Here is a 14,157-nt window from a genome sequence, read left to right as displayed (position 1 = left end):
GAGAAAGAGGAGAAGGGGGAAAGAATGGAAATGTATCTGCAGCCTCTTATTCTGAAATGCTACCGGAAGCTAAGCGTACAGACCCGGACGTTGGTTAATTTTCATCGCGCATCGTGTGCATCACATGAAAACAGTCCGCGTTGTTTCCCGAATGAACAGAGAACAGACGCATCTTTCCCCGATAAACAAAGAACATTTAAAGGTAACGTTAATTAATTTTTTAGCAAATCTTTGTCCTAATATTAATTTTTTTTTTTTGCTGTTTGTGTTTTGCTTATGAAGCGACTTAACGAGGTCCAGCCTGAGCTGGATGAGGTGATTTAACGAGTGAGCTTTGCTAACGTTAGCTGCTGTTCTCACATTTAGATTTTAGATAGCGAGTTATTTTAAAACCTCCTTTCATTTAAACTGTTATATCACTGACATTTTCTGACATTTAAAGACAAATGAATCGATACTTCAAACGATATTAAGTTGCACCCTTATTTCAGTGTTAGATATGTAGTTTACCGAGGAGGAACGATCACTGCTTGTATGTTTTATTGTTTAAATACACATCCGGTTTTGAGTCATATTTAGGTTTTTTAATGCCGTTATTTTTAAACGTATTAACATAAATATAACTGTATCCGAGTTTATGTCACTAGCTAATTTTTTAGTCGGTCAGAGACACTAAAATGTAGTGTAATGTTTTTTCTTTTTTCCAATTTCTCATTGGATACTAACCAGTTATTGCATTTCATATTTCTTATTTGTTTATTTGTTTTTGGCTGTTTCAGGTGTTAGCAGCTGCTTAAGCAGCAGGCAGTTATGGCTCACATCACCATTAACCAGTACCTGCAGCAGGTAAACTCTGACATCATGTACCCTGTATTAAAAAATACTGCGAGATCGCAAGAAAAACATGGTTTTGGTAAAACAGCTTTCCTTTGCAGAGCACCATCATTTTTTCATTAACATTCAGAGTAACATCTTCTGCAGGTTTATGAAGCCATTGACAACCATGAGGGGTCCTTTTGTGCTGAGCTGCTATCCTTCAAACACCCGCATGTCGCCAACCCTAGACTTCAGGTGAGGCTCCACCCACTCAGTTACACGCATACATCAGCTTTGCTAGGATACACCCTCATCATTTCTATGTGTATGTGTGTGTTTGTAGCTCGCCAGTCCAGAAGAAAAGTGTCAACAGGTTCTGGAGCCACCGTATGATGAGATGGTTGCAGCTCATCTCAGGTAGGATGTTTACGTTGGATAACATCTTGATGGGTTAGTTGATGTATAAGAATCGTATAAGGATTGTAAATATGTTCATTGATGTAATTCATGGACACTGTAAACTTACAACCATTGAAGTCTGGCTCATGTATTACAGATGTACCTATGCTGTGGCCAATCACGACTTTGTTGAAGCCTACAAGTTCCAGACGCTTGTCGTTCAATATCCTTCATTATTAAAACACACAAATACACCGTAAAACACACCCTGCTTTATCTTTGTCCATCAGTTTTTCTTCTTAACCTCTCACGTCGTTCTTGAGGGCGTTCCAGTCTCACAAGGAGGAGAACTGGTGAGTTTTTAGAATCATAGTGGCAGTCAGGCAAGTAGTGAAATCGTCCTAACAAGATGAGCAATGACTGACACGGGAGATCTTACTGAATCCGATGTGATTCAGTAAATGCAGCTTTACTCATGACTGTTGGTTTGTGGTTTCAGGGCTCTGCCGGTGATGTTTGCTGTCACACTGGATCTCAGGATATTTGCCAACAATGTGAGAAACATTAGTTAGACATGTCATTCAAACACTCAAACTTAAACAAATGGTTCTTTTTGTATGAATGTAAAAAACGTTTGTTTTTTTTCTTATTAAGTTTGTGATTGACTCACCTAAAGGTGTTTTAAAGCAAATTTCTGAAGCCCAATGTTGATAATCAAATTATGAATAAAGAATGATTTGTGGTCAGTTCTGCTGACGAAACTCATCAGGTTTGGTTGAAATTTCCGGGCAAAGCTGATAAGCTTTTGTGATTGTATGTGTTCAGGCTGAGCAGCAGCTGCAGAAGAAAGGTAAAGCTCAGCCGAGTGAGATGTTGGAGAAAGCAGCTGAGCAGCTAATGAGCTGCTTCAGAGTGTGTGCCAGCGACAAGTCAGTATAATACACACCGTACATGTACACACACATTCGAAGAACCATCGCTGGATGTTTTGAAAGAGCAAATATTAACTTTAAATAAAAAAAAATTTTACGTTTGCAGTCGTGCCGGGATCGAAGACTCTAAGAAGTGGGGGATGATGTTTTTGAGCAACCAGCTCTTTAAAATCTACTTCAAGGTATGAACTCACTAATCAGTCATTACTGATTCAAACGGATTTGTGACTAGTTATTTACTGTTAAAGTTAAAACCAAAAGTTAATATGAGAATAAAGTCAGAGTTTCATGTTGTATGTGTTTTATCTGTATCTGCATTCAGTCTTTATTTTTTGATTCCTGTTTTAAAATGAATATGATTAGAGCAGAGACACTGTTAATCTTTTATACAAAGACATTTAATTTATTAATTTTGTGATGAATCAGATTAACAAGCTGCACCTGTGTAAGCCTCTGATCAGAGCTATTGACAGCTCCAACCTGAAAAATGACTACAGTCCAGCTCAGAAAGTCACCTACAAATATTACGTGGGCCGCAAAGCCATGTTCGACAGCGACTTCAAGCTAGGTAACACTTTAGTAACGTTACTGTGCTACTGTCTGTGAATGTCGTTGCTGTCTTCTTTGTGTTTCTAGGTCTTTGTTGGGTTAGACAAAAGTAAAGGTTAAATTGTAGAAAAAGAGATTTCTCAGATTTGTAAACTTTGAGGCCCTTGGCCACAATCTGTTCTGTTTGAGAGAAGCTCAAACAGAACTTTGATCAAGAGATACGTTTGAAAATGTAAAAGCACCTTTTAATTTGTCTTTGCAGCAGAGGAGTTTTTGTCTTACGCCTTCCACCACTGTCATCGTTCCAGTCAGAAGAACAAGAGGATGATTCTCATATATCTGCTGCCTGTCAAGATGCTACTGGTTAGAAACTACTCAGCACATTTTCAATGTTAAATGGTAGTTTAAACGTAGTTAGCTCGATTTTCAGTATCTTGATTATGCCCAATAAAACGAGTTAAAATCGGATTAGACCTTGTTCTGTTGAGTAAAATCTGTCTTCAGGTCAGATGGGATTAGACCAGTTTAAACCCCATTAGGTCTACGGCTTTCGGCCTGTCGCCACAGCGGCATGTGTTCTGTTTGTTGATTTGGCATGAGTTTTTACACCGGATGCCTTTCCTGCCGGAACCCTCCAGTAAAACCTAGATCAGATATACAATATTGAATAAAAGTGCTTATTTTACAATATCAAGATCTCATTGCTGATGCATTATGGGACTGCTGTCTGGCTCCCAGTTCACCCAGTATGATCACAGGTTGCCTGTGTTTCAGGGTCACATGCCGACTCACCAGCTCCTGAGGAAGTACGACCTCATGCAGTTTGCCGACGTCACCAAAGCTGTGAGGTGAGCAGGGAGTTGGAGGTGGGCTGGCACGCTGTAATGTCATGCTGTCCGGTAATCTAACACGTGAACTGTCTGTTTGTCAGTGAGGGGAACCTGCTGCTGCTAAATGAAGGTCTGTCCAAACACGAGACCTTCTTCATCCGCTGTGGAATCTTTCTCATCTTGGAGAAGCTCAAGATCATCACCTACAGGAACCTTTTCAAGAAAGTGTGAGTTTGCTGCACAGCAGTGCCCCTGGTGGCTCCTGCTGCCGTTACAGCCAGATGTACACTACAGCAGCGGTGTAAAGATTAGTGGACTTTCTCTTTAAAGCTTCTGCCCACCTCACTTTGCGTTTTGTGGACGTGTGGCGCTAAATTCTAAAGACGTGCACGGCAGTACAGCAGCAGCAGCGGCGACAGTTTTATCTCAAGCTTTTACTTCAAAACCATCAACAGGGGCAAACGGAGTTGAAGTTAAATTCATGTAATGCAATTTTGTCTCCAAAAACGATTTTTGCTGTAACATTTTTGACAAAGTTTTATGCTTGAGCCATATCAGAACTAAAGTGTACCACTGTATTTTTGACCCAGAGAATTTAACTTTCACTGATCGGTTATTGACCCCATCTCTGTGTATCTGCAGGTATCTGTTGTTGCGAACTCATCAACTGCCTCTGGACTCTTTCCTGGTGGCTCTGAGGATGATGCAGTTGGAGGACGTTGACATAGATGAGGTGCAGTGTATCCTGGCCAACCTCATCTACATGGTGAGGACACACAAGTGCACTCACACGGCACAATATATGTAACGTTTAGGAGACAAACACTCAGCTCCTCCTCTTCTCTGTCTCTTGTCAGGGTCACATCAAAGGTTACATCTCCCATCAACACCAAAAGCTCGTGGTCAGTAAACAGAATCCGTTCCCTCCTCTGTCCTCAATCTCCTAGACTTTGTTATCCACGTCCCCCCCACACCCCTGATGCTCCACGGGCCTCCTTAAAAAAATTTCCATTCATTTAATTCTGATTTTATTTTGTACTGTTAAATAAACATATTTGGGATTTGCACAGTGTGAGTCAGAATTGTTATTTTATTAATAGAAACCTGGAGCCTTTGGACTGTGCACTGTGGGTCTTGGAGATTTTATTTTATGGAGAGCTCAAGTTATCTCTGTGCTGCTGCTGTTTACTCCTGTTAAGACACCTAATGTTAAATTAATCATATTTTTGAAGTTGATATATTTCCTACAGTCACTGCAAAACACTCATTTTATCTTTACAAATACTAAATAAATGCGGAATAATCATCGCTATTAAAGCGGAGTTTTCAGAACCAAAGCTTTTGTAGAAACATTGGTGTTTGAAACAATCAGTCTGGACATTTACTGATTCGTTTGTTGAAGGAAGTTGAAGTGGTCTTAAAAACACACCTTTTCATCAGATGCCTAAAGCTTTGGGGCAGCATGTGGTGTAAGATGACTTGGTGTAAAGAGATACTGACGCTCTGTTAGACTTTTGTACTGATAAAATCTGCTTTGAGTTTAATGAATTCTTAGAATATGTGAAGGAGTAAAGAGTGAACAAGATACGTGGTTAAATGTCTTTTGAGAACAGGGGCTTTAAACTTGGCAGGTTGTTAGCGAATCTCAGGATATGTTCTGACTTGGGGGGTCATCCGATCCTCGCTCGCCTCCAGCCTCGGTTTAATCCAAGTCAGGTAGCGGGACAGTTTGGTGAACACCAGACCGCCTTCATTGTCGCACCCTGAAGATGATGAGATCATCAGCCCGGTCAGAAACGCCGTCCCCTGCTCCACTGTGGCGACAGGTGCTCCTGGTAACAGACTTCCACATCCACTGCCGCTATCTTCTAAGTGGTCTTGAATGCTACCGTTTTGGTTTTCTGCTCCATTAGGAATCCTTTGGACTCCAAATTGGGTTTGATTTTGATCTCCGTTCTCTATATCTCTATCCAGCATTCGGTGGACTCCACGATGATTCCCCAAATGTTGCCTCAGGGGCCTTGGGGCTCCATTTTGATTCCTTAAAGGACCGTGTGGCTGCTGAGGTCTATTGTAGCCCATCCTGTGCAGCTCATTTCTGTTTTTTAAATGTAGGTTTGTTGTCTCTTGGGAATGATTTTGGTTGGCTGTTGCTCCATTTTCCTTCTTCATGCAGAACATTTTATTGCTAAGTGGATGTGAGACGTTCAGGTTGCTGCGACACTCATCCAGACTCATGTAGACCAGGTCCTGGTATTCTGTACCTCCAGTTTGCTTAAAGACCCCCATTTTTCCAGAATGCATGAGGACGTTTTCGCTGAAATCCTTGGTGGGCAGGCAGAGCTGGATGAGGTTGGGGCCAAAAGGTAGGGGGCTGGCCATCTCGAGGAGGGCGAGGTCATTGTCGTGGTGATGTTTACGGAAACGCTCGTGAATGTACAGAGCCCGAACTGGTGTACGTTTTCTTAGGTTGCCTAGGAAACAAGATGTGACACTAAAAAATAATATCCTATATAGTAAGATCTTTATTTTGAAATTGAAGCGAAATCTTTTAAAAAATCAACTTTACATTTCATGCTTTGATTAAAGGAACAAAAATACTTTAACCATAGTGTGTAGTTTTGAGTAATAACGTTTCATACCAGCTGCCACATAGAGGTTGGAGGGTTGGAGATCAGATCCCGAGTCTGGGAGGACGCAGTGAGCGGTTGTCAGGACAGAGTGTTTACCCAGCACCACTCCGCCACACAGCTCCACCCCACTGCTGTTGAGCAGGGACACCTGGAGACAGAAAATAAGCACACAAGTCTCTGGTCTTCATCATCTTTGTCAGTCTGGGACAGAACCAGCAGGTCAAACATTCTCTAAGTAGCGGGAATTTGGTGGTTCTTCTGACTCGCTGAGAGGATCTCACCTGCCAGGGACAGTTTCCACCGTGACACATTGACACAGATGTGTTGAACTGGTCAGGACGTCTTCCACACGGAAACTCAACTGAGGACATAAAGATCTGGTCATTGTACTGGTCTGTACTGGTTTGGTAAATGTATGAATGTGTAGACGCAGACCTTCAGGCAGACAGCTTCGTTTGTCTCCCTGTAGTTTGAATCCCGGCATGCAGGAGCACGTGAACGCGAAGTGAGAGGCCGTGCACAGCTGCTGACAAGCTGCTGGACCTTCAGTCGGACACTCTACAATCTCTACAACACGTTAATATGATAAATAAAGGAAAAGACATTTCAGGTAATGTGTTGTGCAGTGTTGCCATGAACAGAAAACAAACCTTTAGAAAAAGATTGTGTTAGATTTCGAATTCTTAAGTAACTAAAGCTGCATTTACACCACTGGGGGCAACACTTAAATCCGGGCCCGGGTCCCTTAAACGCAGCACGATTACAAACATGCACTAACTTGGTGGAATTCTTTCTGGCTGTGCGGCCGCCCGAACTCCTCCATCTCTCTTCACTGCTCCCAGTTCACACGTTCGGCCAAAGTGCGGAACGGCGCAGGTGCATTGGAAGCCCCCCAGCATGTCGGTGCAGTTGCCATCATGGAGGCATGGGTTGGGCTTACACTGGTCCCCATCTGTCCCGGTAGAAATTGCTGATTTTGAGAAAGTTGTAGTTGTATTTTTGTTTATACCGTTATACAGGAGCCCAAGTAAGAAGACATCTCACCTACGTAAACTGTCCAGAAAGCGATCTGTAGACGACATGTGTGTACAAACAAGTTTAAAATCAGGACCTAACATAACTATAACCGAAGCAGTTTTCATAATGTGACGATGACTTGTGTCTGACCGTCTTCTTGTTGTCCTCGAAGTACTCCCGAGCCTCCTCAAAGTTGCACTGCTCCTCGTAACACTCCCTCTCCAGGTTCCCCTGCAGGAGCTCCTCCAGCAGGAACATGTTGGCCCGTTTGGGCCTCAGAAACACATCATGAGCCTGCGGAGCCTGATGAAACACTGACAACAACGGCTTCAGTACATTTTTACCTTTATTTATTCTGCATGTGACTTACATGACCCATGACCTACATGTGACTCATTACAGCACATTTTCAAGTCAAGGCTGAGTAAAAATCCCAGTTACGTTGTGACAAATGGTCACGAAATACATAATTATAATTTGACGTATACAGAGTGACTTGATTTTTAGAACTGATAGTAGGACAAATATGACCCTAATAATCATATTGTTATTTTATTTTGGTAAAAAGTTGTAGTTTTCATTGGAACCGTGTCTTAATCTAACGTCACCTAACAAAATCATAATCATGCAGTTATTGTTTAGTAATTAAGTCTCGTACATTTTTATTTGTCATAATTTAGTTTTAGCAATTTGTGCTGTTCAAAAACAAGGCCACAGTCAACAACTACAGTGTTATTTGTCCAGACTGTTGGACATATTCTTAGCACAAATACAGTAGATCACCACACATTTCTATTTTAACCTGCAACATGCTGTCTGTATGAGTTAGCTCATTTCCAACTGTTTTCTCAGTAAAGATAAAAAAAATGTAAAACGAGATAATTAAACAAATCTGCTGCCACCATAACGACACTTGAAAGGGTCACGGACCAAAGGTCAGGGTCTTACCTTCTCCTTGGCTGCTAACCTGAAGGATACAGGCCAAGAGGCAAAGATAGACAACAGACGCTCGACAACAAGCCGACACGATGCTCAGCGCCATGACACTGACTCTACTGCAAACACACACGCGGACATATACGATCAGTCGTTGCTCGTGACATAACATTACATTTGTTTAAACCTCAGTTTGTCACTTTCTTTCCCCGCAGTGTTTCGGTCATTAGAAGAATCGCTAATCATTAAAAAAGTAGCAAGTGTCCCCATCTCCATCTGAATGTCCGTTTGAAAAGGCCAGAAATCCCAATAAAACCCAAATGAAAAGCAAAAATGAAAATTCTACAGGCTTACTTGCACTGGAATTGAAAACATTTCAATTTTAATGTTTTAAAATCCTGTGGTCTTTGCACAAGAGGTTGATTATAACCTAATCAGCTCACATCAGTATCTTTAAAGAGTTAAAAGAAGAAAAACCTGTTTGGCAAACAGTGTTTCCTGCCGTGGACTCTGGCCTGTGCTCCCTGTCCTCAAACAAAACAAGCTGCACGTCCAACCTCTGAAACTTCTTCAGTGGCTTTGTTCGACATAAACAAGAAGGAATTTAGGGATAATCCTGTAAAAGCACAGAGCTTCTCCAGGATCCCTCATTAAGTACTATTTAAGAAACCATCCTCGTTATAAAGCTTATTTTAGTTATTGTTGCAAACACAAATGATTACTGTTGTCGCTTGGTATGAAATTCCCAATCTTTAAAAAGCAACTTTACAAAAGGGGAAACTATGTGGATCATTGTTAAGATTGTAAAAGAATACGACAAACTAGTGCATTTTCTCAAATCCTGTGGAATTCACACACACAGTAGAAGTAAAAAACGAATTTCTTTGCATATTTTAGTTTCAATCACTGCACAGTTTCTCTATTTGCTCAATATTTAGCTCAAAAAGCTTTTTTCTGGCACTAAACGATTAAAAAAATACATGAACTCAGACATTGAACAGCATGTTTTTATTTTCCCTTCTCCACACTGCAAATACTGAAAGGAAAGCAGTCAAGCTGGTTTATAGCAATAACATGATCATGAATGCTGTCAAATTGTCTCATAATGGGTGATGACATGTTGGGCACTGCGTTACAGATGCAGCCTTTTGATGGGGCCTTGATGCCTCTTCATCCGCTTGCCGCTCTTTTTGTGCATTAGCTGCCCGATGCCATTACGGATCCAGGAGATGTACTTCGACACCTGGGTGTAGACGCCGTATTTGCCCTTGCGTGCGCAGCCTTCGCCCCAGCTCACAACGCCAGTAATGAAATAGGTGTCCCGGTAGCGTGTGACGTGCGGCCCGCCGCTGTCACCTTGGCAGGCGTCTTTTGGTTCCGAGTGGTAGCCGGCGCAGAACATGCGAGTTGAGATGCGTAACTGGGTGGATTCGATGCAGTTGACTCGTTCCACGAAGGGCACAGCGAGGCGCTGCAGGATGGTGGACGTCTGCCGACTTTCGCCAAGACGTCCAAAACCGCTGACTATGCCTTCCGGCTGGCGCATCAGGACCTGCAAGACGAGGGGGGAGATTTGTGGAAACAGAGCCAGGTTTGCTGTTTGCCCTTGTTTCCCATTCGTCCCCATCGTTATGCTAAGCTAAGATAACAAGCTACAGCCTGCAACTACAGTGTTCAAACATGAGAAGGTTATGTTTCAATGAGTGACATTTGAGAGTGAATTGACTGGTTTTGGGATTCACCTTTTCAGCAAACTCTTGCTCAGGTATGCAGGCCGGCAGGATGTACCTACTGAAGTGGATGGGATCAGTTAATTTGATGAGGGCGATGTCATTGAGGTAGGTGTCCGATTTGTATTTACTGTGGGTGATGATAGTTTCCACCTCATGAGTAGCTTCATTGCCGTGTTCCACCAGTGTGTCAAATTCACCTGCATGAAGATTTGATCAAAATATAACTTAACATTTGAACAGTAAGTTAAAACGAATGTAGAAAATGAAAAAAAAATCTTTAATTTGCAATTTAGTATTTATATTTTAGAATTAGGAACATTTATATCACGTAATTTCAGCAAAAGCCTAAAAAAGGAAACAAATGTAAGATAACGTCATACATGAACTAACAAATCTCCTTCATCTCAAAGCTACTCATGAATCAGTAGTAATCTCATCGCTCACTTCACAAATGACATGTAATGAAAAATTATGAAGCCAAATGTAAATGATCCATAATCATAATCAATCGCACGACAATTCAGGCAAAGTGATCATTATTTTAAAAACTGTACATTTCTCATTCTAACAAAAGCCAAACAAAAAAGTAGATCTGTCGGTATGATCGTTTTTAAAAATCAGCATTTTGAAATGTAAGTTCCCAAAGTATAATGATCCCAATTACAAAAACCTCCCAATCCTCTTTCCTAACACGTACACACCAGCATGCGAGCTTGTGATGGCTCAGTGGGACGTACCCAATGTGACGTAGATGTAGCGGGATTCGTTAATGCAGTGTGCGGCAGTAAGGATGATGTATTCATTGAGGATGGTGCCACCACAGAATCCTTGTTTCTGTTCATTTAGGAGAAGAGCCTACAAGGACAAATTGTTATTGTACAAAATGTAATGATGGACACCTAGCTGTCTCCTCCGTTAGACATAGAGTTAGAAATTCTGGATTCACAGCGGTCAATTTTATTATTCAGCTTATCCGGTGAGTTCAGGGTCAACACAGCGTATGATTGTCCACATGTGGATTTGGCCGTTTTTACCCCGGATTCTCTTCCTGACGCAACCCTCCCCCGTTTCTACCAGGCTTGGACCGGCACTGCTCAGCTGGGGATGGGAATGGGCTGTTGGGGTCTCTTGCCCAGAGACACTTCGACATTTAGCTGGGAATCGAACCACTAACTCTGCCTTAACCAACTGATCTACAGCCGCCCCGATTCCCAGGTGTCTATTAAATAACATTAATGGAACCTTGACATTAACAGACTCCAAGATGTCCACGCAGAGTTAATAATGGGCGTCAGTGGACTTCCACATGTCCACATAGACACAATAATGGACGTGTGATTATTAATGGTCTTAAGGGTCGTAGTGGTCTCAGATTAATGCAGGTCCCCACTGGGACAATAATCTGCTCCTACATTTCCAGTTTATACAAATACAGACAACAGTGGACTCCCAGGCATCCACATGGAGAAAATATTGAAATTGTTTTGCAATTTTTAATTTGAAGATAGTGTCCATACCTGCCAAGGACATTCTCCTGGTGGACAGTCCTCTCCATTGACAATGCGAGTATAACTTGCCATTTCTGGGAGGATCTTTTTCTCCAAACTTTCATGTTTTAGTAAAGGGTTGTTTTGGGTGCCGCTGGACTCGGTGGAATTGGGGTTGTTGTTCATAGGGTTCAACTCAGTAGCGTTAGTGGCGGTTGTGTTCTGCCGCTCGTACCTGAATATGGTCCGGACGTCATTGGTGATGATTGCGCCACATTTGAAGGTCTCTGTAAATGTTCATAGGGAGTTTGGATGTCAGGGTTTCTACACTGAAAACAGTAAAACGGTCGCTGTGCTGATGTCTTAGAGGACACATAACAGTTCAGATTTGAGGCTGTCTTACGGTTAGAGTGGCAGGATTTGTCATCTGATGCCAGGAAATATCCGTCAGCGCAGGAGCACTTAACGTTTCCTAGGGCAACATTGCAGAAATGCTCGCAGCCGCCGTTTTTGTTCTCACAGAGCTCAGGAATTACTGCAACGACAAGGACGACACAGTCAGGAGCAGTGAGGGGGGTTTGAAGAACATCATGTAAACAGGATCTCTGAACAGCCTGAATTAGCAGTGGGCATAATTACAGTAAGTCAAAGCTGTGTCAGTGTTTGTACGATTGTTCAAACTGATCATCCAGGAGAATTTTTCATGCCAAAGTACAATGAGCATGTTTAAAAACTTTGAGTAACTGTGGTTCTGCACCGATTTCACAGTTGAATCCCTGGTACCCAGTCTGGCAGTAGCAGGAGTAGCTGCCGATTCCGTCTTTGCAGACTCCTCCATGAGCGCAGGGTTGTGACTCGCAGGCGTCGCCATCTGTAGAAACAAGCTCAGGTTTACTCAGAGGAAGAAATGTTTTTCATTTGTTTTTCAAGGTGCAGCGGTTGATTTGGTTGAGTTCTAAATTAGCTCATCTGTTCTGAACACAAACGTGTCTTACCAACATATATGTTCCAAAAGTCCTTCTGAAAAAAGAAAAAAAGACAAAAGCTTTAAAAAGATAATGATCAAATCCAGCAGCTTTGGCCTCAGTGGAACTGAAGTAACAAATGCTCTGATGGTCTATAGGTCAAACAGTCATGTGACACCAGATAAAACCGCTAACAACTTTGGGAGACTTGTGATTGATTTTGTCTGCGTTAATAGCAGCGTTTTGGTGTGAAGGTGCAGAAAGTTCATACGGTTTTCTGCTCGTCCTCGAAGATCTCTCGCGCCTCCTCCCAGCTGCAGCGCTCCTCCCTACACTCCCTCTCCATGTTGCCTTTTTTTAACTCCTCCAAGAAGCTGTTGGCTCGTTTCCGCCGCATCAGGACCTGACTGGCCTTCTTGTCGTCCAGGAAGACTGATGGAAACACAACATGTGTGTTAGAGACTGGAATTTTCTGTTGGGACTGTGTGCAATGATAAATCTGTACTCTCCTGTTAATTCTGTTAACTTTTTTTAAAATGACACGTTCACAGTTAACATATGAAACATTTTAAGAGCTATTTTAAGTAAAGTTGGTACAATAATAGCTACTATGATAATTGAATAATAATTAAAAAAATAATTTGCTAGTTTTAGCCTCTCAAATGTTTCTTGGTTATACATGAAGGTCAATATATTTACACGAGTACATTGAAATTTTGGGCCATTTAAATTTTAAAAAAGCATTTAAAAATATGTTGCACTGGCTTTTAGAAATCACAGCTTTTTTACTTTCCCCCCGTTTTTTATGTACAAAACATATATTTAGTAACTCAGCAATGAAATAATCCTTTTTTAAAAGAGCAAAAAAGAGCAACGAGAGTCCAGCAGGCACTGAACTGTCAATAATCATAAATCAATTATTCCCGAGCAGAACTGCTGTCATGGCGACATCCCACAAAATATACTGAACACAGAAAACAGGATGGGGTCAAATGTCACCTCCCAGTCACCAATCAAATACCCCCACACACACACACCCACACACACACACACACACACACACCCACACACACACACATCCCAACATGGCGCTGTGTCGTTTTCCCCCTGCTTTAACTCCATATTCGTGTTATTCGTTGCTTCTAAAAGTTCAGTGTGGATTTTTGCCAACATACCATGAGCGCTGGCCAGGTGGAGCAGCAGGAGACTGAGGGACAGTCGGTGAAACCACAACATGGCGCCGGGTGTGGCGGCGATGATGATTTTCATCTGAAAAATGCTCAGTGTGCTGAGTGGAAGTAATGCAGTCTGAATGTGGAGCGAGCCGGAGAGAGAGAGGGAGAGAGGAGGGGTGGTAGAGAGGGCAATGACCTGTGTGGAGACGCAGCTGGGGAGTGGGGAGGACGGGGTGTCAGCATGTTCAAACTGCACTGATTGAGCTGGGCCAGCTTGGGACACTGACTTCCCTGCTTCACTGATAAGATGTCAGAGCAGCTAGATTTCAGGAGAGTAACACTGCGTAGTCCAGCGCATGTTTTGTTCTGTCAGTGAAGAAAGTTGCAGGATCAGTAGAAGAACGTCCAGGAGAAGAAGTACAAATAGAAATTAAAAAGATGGCGAGTGTGTTGCTCAAGGACAGGAGTCGGGGATCGAACCAGCAGCTGTGGGTTTTGGGGGTGTTACAACCTTTTTCTCATTGTTTGAAGAGTAAAGTTAAACAACAGCCCACAGAAGTTATTCGTGTCCTTTTTGTACTAATACTCAACAGATTGTGTTAAAATCAAGAAAATAAATAAGTTGAGAGCAACAGTGGGACGTAACTGAGTTCAGATGTGAGGTAAACAAACTCTGTGGCCATTT

At 42.2% G+C, this 14,157-nt stretch overlaps 3 protein-coding genes across 6 annotated transcripts; 1 reads left to right on the top strand and 2 right to left on the bottom strand.

Annotated features, from left to right (window-relative positions):
• The first annotated feature begins 88 nt into the window (after positions 1-88).
• pcid2 (PCI domain containing 2) lies at positions 89-4,593 on the top strand. The gene is made up of 15 exons (XM_067501133.1): positions 89-202; positions 780-846; positions 982-1,071; positions 1,160-1,233; positions 1,373-1,438; positions 1,527-1,568; positions 1,715-1,769; positions 2,041-2,144; positions 2,254-2,329; positions 2,574-2,715; positions 2,959-3,059; positions 3,471-3,544; positions 3,628-3,753; positions 4,169-4,292; positions 4,384-4,593. Exons 2-15 carry the CDS (start codon positions 811-813, stop codon positions 4,471-4,473), a joined length of 1,200 nt encoding a protein of 399 aa, XP_067357234.1. The 5' UTR covers positions 89-202; positions 780-810; the 3' UTR covers positions 4,474-4,593.
• Positions 4,594-5,032: 439 nt separating this feature from the next.
• Positions 5,033-8,670, bottom strand: LOC137125508 (venom prothrombin activator notecarin-D2-like). 4 transcript variants are annotated; one of them, XM_067501108.1, is made up of 9 exons: positions 8,590-8,670; positions 8,125-8,231; positions 7,327-7,490; positions 7,204-7,228; positions 6,938-7,129; positions 6,595-6,726; positions 6,441-6,520; positions 6,169-6,307; positions 5,033-6,000 (listed from the first exon to the last, which is right to left on the bottom strand). In XM_067501108.1, the coding sequence occupies exons 2-9, from the start codon at positions 8,216-8,218 to the stop codon at positions 5,162-5,164; spliced, it is 1,665 nt and encodes a 554-aa protein (XP_067357209.1). In that variant the 5' UTR covers positions 8,219-8,231; positions 8,590-8,670; the 3' UTR covers positions 5,033-5,161. The 4 variants fall into 4 exon arrangements, with proteins under 4 accessions (XP_067357209.1, XP_067357208.1, XP_067357206.1 ...); XM_067501107.1 differs by having other exon boundaries at positions 8,467-8,607; XM_067501105.1 differs by lacking the exon at positions 8,590-8,670 and having other exon boundaries at positions 8,125-8,542.
• A 435-nt stretch (positions 8,671-9,105) lies between these two features.
• Positions 9,106-13,632, bottom strand: f10 (coagulation factor X). Its single transcript, XM_067501119.1, has 9 exons — positions 13,473-13,632; positions 12,569-12,729; positions 12,328-12,352; positions 12,090-12,203; positions 11,736-11,867; positions 11,363-11,619; positions 10,583-10,700; positions 9,855-10,042; positions 9,106-9,664 (listed from the first exon to the last, which is right to left on the bottom strand). The coding sequence occupies exons 1-9, from the start codon at positions 13,564-13,566 to the stop codon at positions 9,245-9,247; spliced, it is 1,509 nt and encodes a 502-aa protein (XP_067357220.1). The 5' UTR covers positions 13,567-13,632; the 3' UTR covers positions 9,106-9,244.
• Between the last annotated feature and the right edge of the window lie 525 nt (positions 13,633-14,157).

The sequence above is a fragment of the Channa argus genome, chromosome 4 (genome assembly GCF_033026475.1).
Source record: "Channa argus isolate prfri chromosome 4, Channa argus male v1.0, whole genome shotgun sequence".
In the NCBI taxonomy this organism is placed as follows: Eukaryota; Metazoa; Chordata; class Actinopteri; order Anabantiformes; family Channidae; genus Channa; species Channa argus.
The sequence above is the reverse complement of the archived record's forward strand: the minus strand, read 5'-3'. Positions and strand labels throughout refer to the sequence as shown.

Excerpts from the sequence above, each read along its gene's own strand:
- pcid2 (XM_067501133.1), top strand. The coding sequence starts at position 811 with ATGGCTCACATCACCATTAACCAGTACCTGCAGCAG. Across the intron at positions 1,569-1,714 it reads TCTCACAAGGAGGAGAACTG|GGCTCTGCCGGTGATGTTTG; the intron begins GTGAGTTTTTAG and ends TTGTGGTTTCAG. Across the intron at positions 3,754-4,168 it reads AGGAACCTTTTCAAGAAAGT|GTATCTGTTGTTGCGAACTC; the intron begins GTGAGTTTGCTG and ends GTGTATCTGCAG.
- LOC137125508 (XM_067501105.1), bottom strand. The coding sequence starts at position 8,284 with ATGTTATGTCACGAGCAACGACTGATCGTATATGTCCGCGTGTGTGTT. Across the intron at positions 7,130-7,203 it reads TTTCTGGACAGTTTACGTAG|CAATTTCTACCGGGACAGAT; the intron begins GTGAGATGTCTT and ends TCTCAAAATCAG. Across the intron at positions 6,001-6,168 it reads CAACCTCTATGTGGCAGCTG|GCAACCTAAGAAAACGTACA; the intron begins GTATGAAACGTT and ends CTTGTTTCCTAG.
- f10 (XM_067501119.1), bottom strand. The coding sequence starts at position 13,566 with ATGAAAATCATCATCGCCGCCACACCCGGCGCCATGTTGTGGTTTCAC. Across the intron at positions 12,730-13,472 it reads CCACCTGGCCAGCGCTCATG|TCTTCCTGGACGACAAGAAG; the intron begins GTATGTTGGCAA and ends TGTTTCCATCAG. Across the intron at positions 12,204-12,327 it reads CTTTTGGAACATATATGTTG|ATGGCGACGCCTGCGAGTCA; the intron begins GTAAGACACGTT and ends TTGTTTCTACAG.